This window comes from Chanodichthys erythropterus, chromosome 21 (genome assembly GCF_024489055.1).
Source record: "Chanodichthys erythropterus isolate Z2021 chromosome 21, ASM2448905v1, whole genome shotgun sequence".
Lineage (NCBI taxonomy): Eukaryota > Metazoa > Chordata > Actinopteri > Cypriniformes > Xenocyprididae > Chanodichthys > Chanodichthys erythropterus.
In genome coordinates this window covers 30,839,187-30,853,734 of record NC_090241.1, presented here as the reverse complement: position 1 = coordinate 30,853,734, position 14,548 = coordinate 30,839,187, and the positions used below count along the sequence as shown (strand labels likewise).

The 14,548-nt window shown below is 36.3% G+C and overlaps 1 protein-coding gene across 4 annotated transcripts in view; it reads left to right on the top strand.

Moving 5' to 3' along the window:
• Window positions 1–13,597, top strand: part of slc2a1b (solute carrier family 2 member 1b) — a 57,886-nt gene extending 44,289 nt beyond the window's left edge. For 2 of the 4 annotated variants that reach the window (XM_067374293.1, XM_067374294.1), the window contains exons 9-17: window positions 3,856–3,951; window positions 7,633–7,793; window positions 7,939–8,179; window positions 8,260–8,422; window positions 8,524–8,711; window positions 8,806–8,910; window positions 10,152–10,253; window positions 10,387–10,590; window positions 10,682–13,597. In XM_067374293.1, coding sequence (XP_067230394.1) covers window positions 3,874–3,951; window positions 7,633–7,793; window positions 7,939–8,179; window positions 8,260–8,422; window positions 8,524–8,711; window positions 8,806–8,910; window positions 10,152–10,253; window positions 10,387–10,590; window positions 10,682–10,879 — 1,440 coding nt within the window. In that variant the 5' untranslated portion in view covers window positions 3,856–3,873 and the 3' untranslated portion in view covers window positions 10,880–13,597. The remainder of the gene's footprint in view (window positions 1–3,855; window positions 3,952–7,632; window positions 7,794–7,938; window positions 8,180–8,259; window positions 8,423–8,523; window positions 8,712–8,805; window positions 8,911–10,151; window positions 10,254–10,386; window positions 10,591–10,681) is intronic. The other 2 variants (XR_010893473.1, XM_067374292.1) reach the window with 2 other exon arrangements.
• Window positions 13,598–14,548: the final 951 nt, after the last annotated feature.

Genomic DNA, 14,548 nt, shown 5'->3' with positions numbered 1-14,548 from the left:
TTCAGTATGTCACATTACTCTTTTTATGATTTTTTGGTTACTTTTATTTTAAGGTACTGTAGTTACATTGTACTTAATCACATAAGAATTTACTGTTCTTATAGTAAGTACATGTAGTACCGTGTCATCACTAAAACAAAAAGTGCTACCTTGCACCTTTAGATTTGATCACCACTGAGCAAAAAGTGCTTCAAGATAACTTTTTGGTTTGTTTAACTAATGATGCGGATCCTCACACCATTGGTTTGTATTAAAGTTACTGAGGCTGTAATGTAAGTAAACTTTCAGTAGCATTGCTGTTGTTAAGGTGATAATCTTTACTTTAATTGTTATTGCTTCTAGTTTATGATGTGTATTGGCCCTGAGTGACTGACGATACAGACATGCATCTAGACACACATCTGGGAATGGGTGGGAATAGGATTTTGTTGTGTTTTTTTAAAGTTTTTTTAATTAAAAGTTTTAATATACATGCATACAAAAATAAGGAAGTTCCATCCTATTTCTGTTGCTTCTCTCTCTCTCTCTCCCCCTCTCTTACTGTATCTCTCACACACACACACACACACAAATGGCCATACAAATCAATTTTTAAATTTAAACACATTGAGTCGACATAATATTTACCAGAAAAAAATAATTTGATGAACGATGAACAGAAGATGACAGATTTCAAATTGTGTTCTTATGAGGGAAACCAGTCATCCCTGTTATGAAAGCTATGTTTAGAAAAATTATTGAATAAGTATTTTCTTATAAAATAAATATTTTTTCCCCATAAAATTAAGTCATAGTCCAGAATCTAAGGCTTTCAGTGTCTTAAGCAATGTAAAAATCAGCTCAAGTTTGTTACGTAACTTTGAGGGCCCCAAAATCGAGAAGAAGAAAAAAGCCTCTGAGCTTTGCCATGAATAGTGAGGTTTATTTGCATGCTAGTTTGGTTGCTTCAACAGAGCTGGCCTCCACTTGCCTGTATTACTGGGGCGTTTGTGTTTGCATTTTCTTTTCTTTTTTTTTTTCTTTTTTACATGAAGTCATCAGGTTGTTTTGCCTCTACCGTGGATGTAATGATGACATTTAGAAAAGTCCTTTTTATTCTTATTATTCAAACAGCTAAAAAAAAAAGTAATCCTATATGTAAACTAGTACGCTGACACAATGAAATGAGCACTGAGCCAAAATATGTGTCCAAGTCAACTGTCAGTGTGTGATATCAGCAGAAGGGCGTGACTGTTTATGGTGTGAGCAGCGTAGATTCAGAATGACAAACAGAAAAAATTATATGTAACCATTAAGAAATTGTCAGAACCCCAACACACACACACACACACACACACACACACACACACACACACACACATACACACATGAAATTTCATGGAGAGGGCCAGACCAACATTATATATCTGTTTGATCTGTGTTAATGTAGTTACGGGTATGCAGTGTGTGTAACTAGGCATGTCTGTGTGGTAATATAGGTTAAAGGCAGGAATCTGAAGAGGAATGTTTCATAGCAAAACCTACACCCTCCCCTCGAGTAAGACTTGAGTCAAATCTTCCATATTAAGAAGGTTCAAATTTCTTAAAGAGATACAAGCCCACTGCAGTGTCTGTTCTGAGCTATGTTTGTTATCATCATTAATGTTCCAGCAGCAGGAAGGATGTAGTTAACTTTTTCGGGAAGTCAGCTGAGCCAAGGCTTCGGTTTATTGCCTTTTCATCTTTGTTTTTGTGTGCCAGTTTGACTGCACAATATTAGGTTTTAAACTACCGAATGAATATTTAAGCGCCTCCTAGAGGTTTTTGTGTTTGTGTGTTGTGTATTTGGCTTCCTGTTTCAGGGCTGTTTAAACAACATAGTCTTGAACTCAATGAACTGCAGCTTCTACACCAACATGAAGCGAAGGTGTGTCTACTTCCCGCCCCTTTTAAGCTCTTGCGCAGAAGAGTGTACGCATGTGTGTGCAAATGAAAGGAGTGCACATATCCAAAACTGGTATCTTTCTCGTCGCTGACTGTTTGTTTATAAGAGGAATGCAATCTCTGAAAAATGTTCAGAACGGAGATCTGTTTACAGTTTCAGCGAGCATGCTAAATTCAAAACAGCTTGACATTTAAAGCTACTTTTTAGACTTAGCTTACAGAGTGAATCAACAAGACCTTTTTCAGAATTAAGACAACTCTTAATTCTTTTGTGTGTGGATTCCCCAAAAGGAATAAGCATAGAAATAAGCTGGAATAAGCTGTCCCTGACGAGTTTTGAGTAAACTTTATTTTAACGAGTGCTTGCTGTTCTGTATGATTTATGAATGTACCAGACAGTGATGCAATGGCACTATTTGGACTTAAGTTCGTCATCAGATATTCATATTTGTGAAGCTGTCAAAGGCTTGACATATGCGTCAAGTGGCTCTTTAAACAGTGAACTAAACAATGAGCTTCAGCTAAGCTAAACCGGTTTTCTGCCTGTCTTGTGGATGGGTAACCATGTGAAAGAAAATGTCCATCCCAGATCGTCTCTGTGTAAATAATAATCCAATCCAGTGAGTTCTGAAATAACAGGAACCCAAACAATGATGATGCTGCCTTCACTGGAGAAGAGGGTTTACACAGACTCTTTCTTTATAGGTGCTGATTAAACCTCTAGAAATCTTCCCTAAGTCGTCCAGTAGACTTGCATCATAATCTTTCACAAGATCAGGTTCAGCCACTAGATGAATGGTTTCTTTCAGGTCAAGAGGCACAGCCTCACTCTGATGTCGTTTAACCCAAACTTGGGTAGATAATGTTGAATACAAATACAGTAAGAATCTCATGAAGACTTTAGTGAACATTTGGCCTCCAAAAACACCAGAAAAATGCTAGGTAATTTTATTTTTATAAGAAAGTAAAGGCTATTTTTTGTACCTGAAGACATTTTGCATTGTGACATTTATTTTTGTGACCGTTAATCCTAAATAATAATATCTTAAACATTAAGTTTTGTAATAATTAAGTTTAGCAATAACTTGTATGGTGCATAAAATGTTTGATTCAATTAAATTATGTGAAATTCTTATTTTTCTTATTCTTATTTAACTTTTATTATTTATACAATTTATTTAGAATTGATAAAATTTTATATAATATGATTCAGGACTGATTATGTAACATTGCATTACTGCAATATTAACACAATTTACTAAATGAATGAGTTTTCAGTTCCCTTTTCACCTTCAAGGCTTCATGTTTTGCAGACAGATTTCATCACATTTTGTAAAGTCATTTTCAAACCAGACAGTCTGAAAACAAATATACTTCAGCTTTTTTTTCTTTGGAATGAGGAAAGTGCTCACTTCCCTGAGAGGTATTGAAATATATCTCGCAAACCTGCAGAAAAATAAACAAAACCTTTCAGGAAGTCATCCGTATGAGTAAATACTTTCCATTGTATTGAAAGAGAAGGAAATGCTTGTCATTTTGCACAACACCAATCTTTAATGCCCCACCAGGAAGGGGGGGTGATGCTGGATATTTGAACAATAGCGTTCTTATGGGAATACTGAAAACTGGAGATGAAATATAAATATGTTTGGGTTGCTCTTCTTTTTTAACAAAATATTAGCTAAATGTGAAGCTGTGGTCTTTGACTTTTGAGGAAGGACAGAATTAACGCAAGTTCTATAACTACCATGACAATTATCAGAATGTCAAACAATAGGTTACCACACCTCTGAGAATAGTTCTGTTTAATATAGTCAGGTCTGGCCAACCATCTGGTAACAGAGCTCTATTGGACAATGAGATGTGTTTCAAAACAATTCATTGTGTAGCAAAAATGACTCACTCTTTTTTTTTTTATTCTTCCCTCAACAGCAACTGACCTGGCCGCTGATGCTGGCTGTAGGGACGGCTGTGATTGGCTCTCTTCAGTTCGGCTACAACACTGGTGTAATCAATGCCCCGCAAAATGTGAGTGGCGAGCACATACTCACACATACACAAAGACTGAGTGACAAATTCCTTACTGTTCACCCCAACATCCCAGGTGTGTCCTTGGACTTTGACTTTATCGGAATGCTGCCCCCTCACGTATTTACTATGTACTGCTGCAGCTGTCTCCAAATCCCTGTCCGTCAGTAGACACACACACGTACACACTCGAACCAATGTCACCCAAATACTGCCTGTTCAACCTGGAGTTACTCTACATAGCTCTGAAGGGACATTTTGCCTTTTATCTACATATTATAAGTCAATTTGCATTTGTTAAATGATAAGTAACTAACTGCAGGTCAGATGTATATATTAAATATATTCTCTGTTCTGGTACAGGGTGAAGGTCATCTCACACATAGCACAGCTTGTTCAGACATGCATGTTGAATTAGGGGCCAGGCTTTGCTTATGTGAATGGAGCTTTTCTGGCTTTTAGACACTATATGCAGTGTAGAGATTCTATATTTTCACTCCACTATACTCACTCCCCTTCCTGTCTAGAGAAACCAGAGCAGAATTTGATTTGTTTCCAACTACCTTTCAAAAGTTTGGGATCGGTAAGATTTAAAGTTTTTTAAAGATTGTTTCTCATGCTCACCAAGCATGCATTGATTTGATCAAAAACACATTAAAAACAGCTATATTATGAAATATTATTACAATTTAAAAGAACTATTTTCTATTTTAAATTATTTTCAAATGTTATTTTTTTTCCTGGGCTGCAAAGCTGAATTTTCAGAGTTCGTTCCAAAGAAAGGCACCGTTTCATCCGTTGTTTGGAATTGGTTTGCTTTTTTAGTGTCAGACACAGAACAAATAACGCCACATCGCAAAGTGTGTTTAAAAGCCGTTGCTACCAAAGGTAGCAGCACAACAAATTTATTCCAGCATCTTAAACAGAGGCATGCAGCCAAGTGGGAGGTGTGTGCCTCTCAACGAAGAGAACAAGACCGCAGTTCACACACACCCGCAAAAAAACAAACTACAATCTTAGAAAGATTTTTGAATTGTAACCCCTATGGCAAGAAAGAGCATTGTTACATGTAACCGGGCATGCCTCAAGCCAGAGGTAGTAGACAGGCTTGTCTTCCTGGCTAAAAGTGCATAAAAGAAGAATGTTGAAACTAAAGTAATGGATGCAGATGTTTCATTTTGTTTACAATTTCAGGGATTCAGGAAAACTGTTTAAAGTTTTGTTTGCACTTTATGAATACCACTGTGACAAGTATGTATTTTTGTAATAGATCTAATTTTGTCATTTTTGTTACATTTATTTAACCAAAAGTGTTTTATCAAAGAGGGACACACAATTTTATTTTTTTATTTATATTTTAATTTATTTTAAAGGTGCATTGTGTCACTGTAAGTTTGAAAGTAATAGAAAACTGATAAGCTACATTTTCACTGTTTACAATGGCAGTGCCTGCCATCTCATTTACAAGCATGTTTTGAGGCTTGTTTCCTGATACACTTATGCACAAAGGGGAAATTTAGATTAAACTGCATAAGCGAAAATCTGAACAAAATAAAGAGCACATTTGTTTTGAGCAATTTCTTTGTCGGTTGTAGTTTGTTTTTAAGTAGAAAAAAAATCGATTAAAATCGAAAATCGGGTTTGGTGTGAAAAAATCGGAGATTTTTTTTAAGCCATATCGCCCAGCCCTACCATATTGGTTTTCAGCCAGTATTAGCATTTTTTAGCATACGTGTCAGCTGATAAATATTTAATTATGCATACTTATTTTCTCTTCTTTCTAAAAAAAAAAAAAGAAGTCAGAATTGTGAGATATAACACAATTGCGACTTTATATCATGCAATTCTGAGTAATGTAAACTCGCAATTGCGAGAAAAAAACCCAGAATTGTGAGATAAAAAGTTATCCAATTATCCTTTTTTTATATTCTGTGGAGAAAACAAGCTTTTTACATTTAGATTGCCGTCTTAAGCTCACTTAATGTTTATCTTTAAAAACGCTAATAATTTAATAACACTGAAAAACCTAATCTTTAGCAAGGGTCAAAATGGAAATATTGAAATATACTTTATAGTCCCTAGTAGGGAAATTTGGAGTAGACTCAAAACATTCCAACATCACCTGGTACACCTAAAAAAATATATACACACAATACATACAATAAATATACAACCAATACAATAAGTGTCACTATTCCAGGTTTATTAACTTGAGAGATACCGGCACAAACAAATTTTTAAAGCGGTTCAGTTTGCAGCGTGGAATCCTGTACCTTCTCCCAGAGGAGATGTAATTCATAATAGTATTCATTGTAACGTTGTGATGCTTAAATTCAATTGTAGCATTTAATTTTAGCATTAAATTTGACTTTATAGTATTTAGATTTTTATGAATTTAGACAAAATAGAATACAATTTTAACATTGGCCATTTATCTGCCTGTTGTTATCGGCCAGAATTTTATCATAGGTGCATCCATAACTACTGAAATGCCAATAGACTCTGTACACACTGGCCTCTGGTAATGAATAGTGTGTTTGCTTTCACTGTTTGTGTTGCTGTCGGTTGTAACAATAGTTTTAGTGTGTGAGATAGGCCTGTGGTGGTGAGGGCATAATAGGACTAACATGTGTGGGTGTGGGTCTGACGCAGACCCTCTCTATAAATAATCGCTTCGATAAGATTACCTCAAGGGCTCCTTGTCTGCAGACCTTCCATAACTGAGACTGCACAAATCACTAAAACTATATTGTTATAAATGCATCTAGCCTGAAACTCCTCTATGAATGGACTGTATTATTTGTGACAGGTATAGGTGGAATTTTATTCAGATAATAAACCATTAAAGGAGGAGTAGTCAACCTGATTAAATAAAAATTGTCATTTCCTCACCCTCATGTCTTTCCAAACCCACTGTTTTTTTTTTTTTTCATACAATGACAGCGGATGGGGACTGCGGACAGCTGTGGCCATCTTTTACTTTTACTACACAAAGTTTCTAAAGGATATTGTCTTATGAGGAGTTATTTTATAAGCAATTTAGCACCTCAGATGCAAAAAAGATTACATTATTACATAAAAATAGGCTTGTTAGATGCTTAAAGTGTCAGACAGCTGACGGCGAGAGATGAGAGACAGGAAGTGGTTGGACTTTTTGACCTTAATGCACCAACAGATCATTCAGAACAAACTTTTTTCTTCCTTTAATATGTAGCTTGCATGTCATTGGGTGACATTCCTCTAAAAGCCACAGGTGCTTTATAAGGGTTAGTCACAGACAGTCTGTGTTTGTTTATCAACAAACACGTGATCCAGAGATACCATAGAAACTTGACTCCCTCTGTGGGTCTTGGTTTCCATCACAAAATCATGTTACCTAATACTGAGCAAGGCAGTGAGCCACCTACTGGACAGAATTGCTCATTAGAACATAAATCGCAAGCACACAGAGCTAATTTGTGATATTAGATAATGTTGAAGTATTAGTGTCACACAAATTTAAAAATATTTAAAGCATTATTGATAATGTGATTAAACTTATAATTTTAATTTTGATGTTTTTATTCTTAGAAATAAACTGGTGAATTATTATAATAAAATGTAAAGGGTACTGTCAGGCTTTGTATGAAAAATTTCTGTAAATTGCAGTTTTAATGATGATTGTCTGTATTTGTGTTTTAGATCATTGAGGCCTTCTACAATAAGACATGGAATGATCGATATGGGGAGCTCATCCCTAAAACAACCATGACTACTCTGTGGTCTCTGTCTGTGGCCATCTTCTCCGTGGGCGGCATTGTTGGATCCTTCTCCGTCGGGCTGTTTGTCAACCGTTTTGGAAGGTGAAGTACTGCTGTACCTACAGTATTAATATTGTTTTAACATTAATTACGACACTTACATTATTTAAGGCCTTGTTTAAAGCCTGAACTATTCAGTCCTGGTTTCTGATAGTTATTGGATGATTAAATGTTTGTCTAATTTCAGGAGAAACTCCATGCTCATGGCTAATGTCCTGGCTTTCATCGCTGCAGCACTCATGGGCTTCTCTAAGATGGGTGCGTCCTGGGAGATGCTTATTACTGGACGGTTCGTGGTGGGCCTTTACTCTGGTCTATCCACAGGCTTTGTACCCATGTATGTGGGTGAGGTGGCTCCCACAGCCCTAAGAGGAGCCCTTGGCACCCTTCATCAGCTGGGCATCGTTATTGGCATCCTCATGGCACAGGTACACATTTTGGACATCTTAATAAATCTGACATGGACATTTCTACCGTTTATATTTATATTCTGTTTTGTGTGTTGTAGATCTTTGGCATGGACGTTATTATGGGTAACGAAACCACGTGGCCGTTCCTCCTGGGCTTTACCTTCATCCCCGCCCTGCTGCAGTGCTGTTTACTGCCCTTCTGCCCCGAGAGCCCTCGATTTCTCCTCATCATCCGCAATGAGGAAAACAAAGCCAAATCAGGTAAGCATGGACCCACCGGACCTAAACATCCACATGTATCAAACATATGATACAGCAGAGTGCTTTCATTAGTGTAAACAAATGTTTTTATGTGCATTTAGTGCTTAAAAAGCTGCGCGGGACGACAGATGTGGCCGCAGACATGCAGGAGATGAAGGAAGAGAGCAGACAGATGATGAGAGAGAAGAAAGTCACCATTCCTGAACTGTTCCGCTCTCCGCTCTACCGACAGCCCATCGCTGTAGCCATCATGCTGCAGCTGTCCCAGCAGCTGTCTGGAATCAATGCTGTGAGTACCTGTGCGCACACGCTTACTAGTTAAATGAAGACAACCTAATCTTTATCGAAAATCAGATCTAATTTGTGTTAACGTTGTTGTGTAGGTATTCTACTACTCTACAAAGATCTTTGAGAAAGCAGGTGTGAAGCAGCCGGTTTATGCCACTATCGGAGCTGGAGTCGTCAACACAGCTTTCACTGTAGTGTCGGTGAGTATTATTTGTACGCAGATGTGAGCATGATAAACACTCACTCGTAAAGTTTGCCGCCATCTAATGGCGTATTAATGTAACTTTCACTCAGTGCATATTACGCACTAATGGACCCTTTCTCAATACCAAATACAACATATTATTTGTATAAAATATTTATTAAACAACATTTAAATTAACAACAGTAGCCATTGTAAATGACAGTAGGAAATAAACACAATTGTACAATTCAGTCAAACCTTCAAAAGCAGTGCTCTACACAGGATGTAAGTTAAATATTATTACTTAATATTAAATATTACTTATTACTTAATATTAAATTATTACATTTAACATAGGCCAATTCAATTTTCTCAGGAACAAGTAATAGATTAATAAGACCAAAGATTGCCCGTTTTATGTACCCAAAATGAATTATGTCTCATGTTTAACCACTATAAGACGGCAAAAAAGAAGTGGCAAATCGCCGTAGCACTGGCCGAAATGAAGCTGTTCTTGGCGGGTACAAGAGCACTGAACGACCGCTGACGGCCTGGAGCTCACATCTCTGAAAACACAAAACAAATTGTAAAATTGGCGCTATGATTAAATATGAGTCATACATTTCAGGTCTAAACAACTACTTTTTCACCTAAAAAACTCTTAAACCTACATTCCGTTACAAAATAAAAGTAGAATCTATAAAAATATATCCGACATGACACTCGCTGTGGGAATGCTGAAAGCGGAGTGACATATTCATGTATTGATTATTTTATTTTATTTAATCATATATAATAATAATAAATGTTTTACATGTTTTGCTCATTTCCTTAAAATGTTCCATTTCCACGCTCACAAAGTGTATCAGAAATTGTGTATGATTATTTTAGATATTTTATCTATATTTATGTGTGTATCTATATATATATATATATATATATATATATATATATATATATATATATATATATATATATATATATATAGAGTTGATTAAATATTTAAAAATATATGCATAAATAATAAATACATTTTTATATATATATAAATTTTATATATGCTTTATAAAAAATCTGATATTGATATGAAATTATTTATTTTACTTATTTTCTTTATTATAATTATTTCATAATTTACTAATTTATGTCCTTAAAATTCACTCAAAACGCTAACTCTTTTCATTGTTATGTGAAACAATATAAAATATTATAATCTAATTTTACATAATATTAATATGATTTGTTATTCTTATGCAGCTGTTTGTGGTCGAGCGAGCTGGCCGCAGGTCCCTGCACCTCTTGGGACTGCTGGGAATGGCTGGATCTGCTGTATTGATGACCATTGCTCTTGCTTTGCTGGTATGCACATAATATATATTTTGTATATGTTTGGTCAGTTTTGGAGTTATTAATCATTCAGACAGTCATACATGTGATCCGAAGGTTTACAGTATATTTGATCTGACGGCTTTGTTGCCCATCTCTCTAACAGGAGAACTACGAGTGGATGTCCTACATAAGCATCATTGCTATCTTTGGGTTCGTGGCCTTCTTTGAGATTGGACCCGGCCCCATCCCATGGTTCATTGTGGCTGAACTGTTCAGTCAAGGCCCAAGACCCTCTGCTTTTGCTGTAGCTGGATTCTGCAACTGGACTGCAAACTTTATCGTGGGCATGTGCTTTCAGTATGTCGAGGTGAGAGGCCGGCGGGAATTATGCGAAGGATATTGGCACATTTATTTTGGCGGGTTTGGCTGACTTTTTTCTCTGTCTTCTATTTTAACAGGAGCTCTGTGGGCCGTACGTGTTTATCATCTTCACCATATTTTTACTTTGCTTTTTCATCTTCACTTACTTCAAAGTCCCGGAGACCAAGGGCCGGACATTCGATGAAATCTCCGCTGGTTTCCGCCAGGCAGCATCAGCGGCTGAGAAGCACTCGCCCGAAGAGCTCAACAGCCTGGGGGCGGACTCTCAACTTTAAACCCCTCCTCTGACCCCTTTCCTCATCTGTTCACACTTCTGCACGCACCTATTGAGGAGAAGGGGTCACCGGGCTGTCAATCAAACATTTCCCCCCTTCCCATGGCTGCACTCACCTCTTAGTCCCCCCGAAACTCCCCGATGAACACGAGACATGGGGTTTGAAAGGCAGGGAGTAAGAGTAGATATCATATTCCTTTTATCAGAAAGATGATTGTTTTAAGACGTGTTTGAGGTGTCATATTTGCATTGGAGCCTTTTGGCTAGTTTTGCCAGGTTTTTTTTTTTTTTTTAAATCTATCCTAACTGTTACGTCTGCTGTGCTATAAGAGAGTGAAAACTCGACGGAGGTCACCTGGTCATTCCTGACCTAGCCTCTACGCTGTTGACGTCAGAAATCAACAGGTTGAAAATGACTTCTGTATGGCGACTGACAATTCAATACTGTATTCCAGGTAACTGTATCTCTATTATAAAAATTTAACATGCATAAAAATATATATATATATATATATATATATATATGCTGTATATATATATATATATATATATATATATATATATATATATATTATATAGCAAATTTATATATAATTGTTTTATTTAATCCTGGAAATAAACATAACCTATATTCTAGGGTTCAGTTCAGTTAAATTTTATCTATGATGTCACCCAATAAAACAACATGTTTATATGTAAAGTTGATGTTAAAACTCTTCTGCTTAGCAAGTTTTTTTTTTTAAACATTACAGGGTATTTTGTCCCTATATTCATATAATTATTTCTTCTGTTCTTGCTTTTAAGATGCATAACGTCTTTTAAATGTATTTATATTTTTATAACAAATTCACTTGGTTTCTCCAGGAATGCAGACAGTTATAATCACACCAGGAGAAGAGAACTAGACCATTTCTGTGATCGTTTTATGTTACATGCCACCAAATATCACACATACCCAACTTTTTAATTTAAGGTTGGTCACTTTATAATGCACAATGAGATGTACTCTATTGAAAGTATTAGCATCAGTGCAAGCGAATGTTGATCATAAAATACAGCATATACTCCCATAAATACTGCCATATCTCACATAATGTCCCAGTTCAGTCACACGGCAGTAAACGTTTAGATGGCAATGAAATGCGTTTTGCACACTCTCCAGCCGAGGGAGAATTATCAAGTTGGGAAACACGGAGAGAGACTGAGACCAAAATGCACTGTGACTCACGGCATGATTAGAGTGCACTGACAGCCTTCCTGTGCTCACTGAGCTGGAATCTCACCATTGATGATGCTGTGCAGTACAAACTGTGTCTGTTTGGACACACAGTATGCCTGGCTCCAATGTGCCTTGTCATTTTGTAGACTTCTAGTTTTACTTTTTTTCTTTAAACCTAGGATGTTCACCCTTGATAATTCATCCATAAGTATTTGTTTATTTTATGCACATCAAATTAATGAATTTTTCACTTCGAATTTGTGTGACCATATATCTGCTGTTAAATATTGTTCCTGTTTTGAAACACTCCAGAATATGCCAGATTTTCTGAATTTTACTATGTAAATTAGATTTTTAGATGTAGGGGGAAAACCTACATGGGTAATGAATCACCTACATTTGTGAATTCTTAGAAATGTCAAATTCACGTAAAGGAGGTTTTTTTTTCACTTTGAGTGGCGTTTGAGTGTGTGCATGTGATATTTGGCCAGGTGGTCAAATGAATTTCTTTGTGTTTTAACACCAGCATCCTGAAAATATTCACCCTCGCATCATTCCATATGGGAGCACCTTGTGTGACTGTTTTTGACATTTTGTACACGAGTGTTTGTCTTTTGCATGTTCGCATGAACTCTCAGAATGAGTGTCCCACTGAAATCATTGACGTGTGTTGTTTTGAATATTCAAAGAAACACATGTATACATTTTTAAGCCTATGGAATCTTTGGTGATTTCCAGCTGTAACTGTAAATAATGAATGTAAAATAGAGTTGGTTTATTTTATGTTTAAGACCTTGTAGTTTTAAAGGCTGTACATGTAACATTTTCATTTGTCATTTTCCTGTTTTTATAGCATAGAATATATTTCTTTTCTTTGATGCACTATCATGGTAGTCAGTACTGTAAGTCATTGTTAACATCTTCCTGTTGTTTTTTTTTTTTTTTTACCACACTGTATTTATTAGATCCACTTTATTTATTTAGTGTTTTGCTTTCAGTTTTACTTCCACTTTTTTGGAAATAAAATTGTTAGAAAAAAACACAGTATTGTGTTTGCGAATGAATTGAGATTAAGTGTGGGTTGTTCAGCTCAGAGGTTTCCAGCACTGCACAAAAACACCTCATGAAACTCACCTGATTTAACTCATTTGAAAAATCTCCAAGAACTGAAATGGTGTGTCATTTAGGAGACATCTATAATAACCACTGCTTTAGCTGATAGTATGATGTTGCTCTCTTTTTTATTAGAGCTGGTGTAGTGGTGAAGTGTTGGCCTCTCAACAAAACATTTGTGAGGGTGTGGTGAAATTCTCTGGTCAGTCATGGATAAATGAAACCGGATTCCTTCCATTGTTTTGGATTTGTATAGATGTGTTCACACAAGGGAATGGACAGACAAAACAACTTAGGCCTATGTGAAATGTGGATGAAATTATTAGCATTGTATACTGCTGTAACCCCTTCAGCTGTGACATATTAAAGCCACAAGACTTATATTAAAGCCAATAAATATGTATCAATGCAACTTTAATGAAGTAAAATTAAGTAAAAAAAAATAGTCCCTGACCGTGAACAGCAACATAAGTTTAATTATTATACCATTAGATGGCGGCAAAGACTGTCTTTATGAGTGAGTCAGTCAGTAGCGAAGACTTTTACATTGAAAAGACTGAATTGTAGTGAAGTTTACGCTGTTAAGAGTAGTAGTGATGCACAGAACTGTGAAGCGGTTATAGCCGTGTTTTATTGTGACTAAAACACAGCTATTGACCAATCAGAATCATGGATATATATATATAGTAGGGTTGTGAAAATAACGCGTTAATTTCGATTAATTAATCTGAGAAAAAAAAAAAGCGTTAAAAAAAATTACGCAGATTAATCCATTCCGTATTGACCTTTGAACCTGGAGCCGTTCTAGCCACCATTCGACTGTGAAGGAGGGAGACGACTGTTGTGCTGACGGACAGAACGAGCAGAGCTCCTCCCTCGTGCGCAGACACAATGCTAAAAGTTCGTAAGACAGAATCCATGAGGCGCATTCGGAGAGTGTTTTTCCTGAATAACCTCTGGGTGTGATTAGTGCTCAAAAGAACGTTACCTCATCTTCTCTGACAGGCGCTCAGCACATGCAGCTGACATAAACCACACTTTCAGTAAACAAAAAGAAAATCCTATCCAGTGGTGAAGTGTTTTATGTGTTGACAAATCTTTTGCGATGTCCTAATAACAGTCGCGATTCGCAGGCAACGCGTCAACGTCCGCTAATGTCCAATTCGCGACCTAATGACTCATTTGAACAGATTCATTTTTATGAATCATGACAACTGATCTGTCCACGGTCTATAATGAATCATTTACTCGAACAACTCTGAAATGAGAACATAAGTGTGCTTACCCCATTTAGCAAAAGTGGTTAGTAAAATTAGCCTTAATAATCCACAATATTTT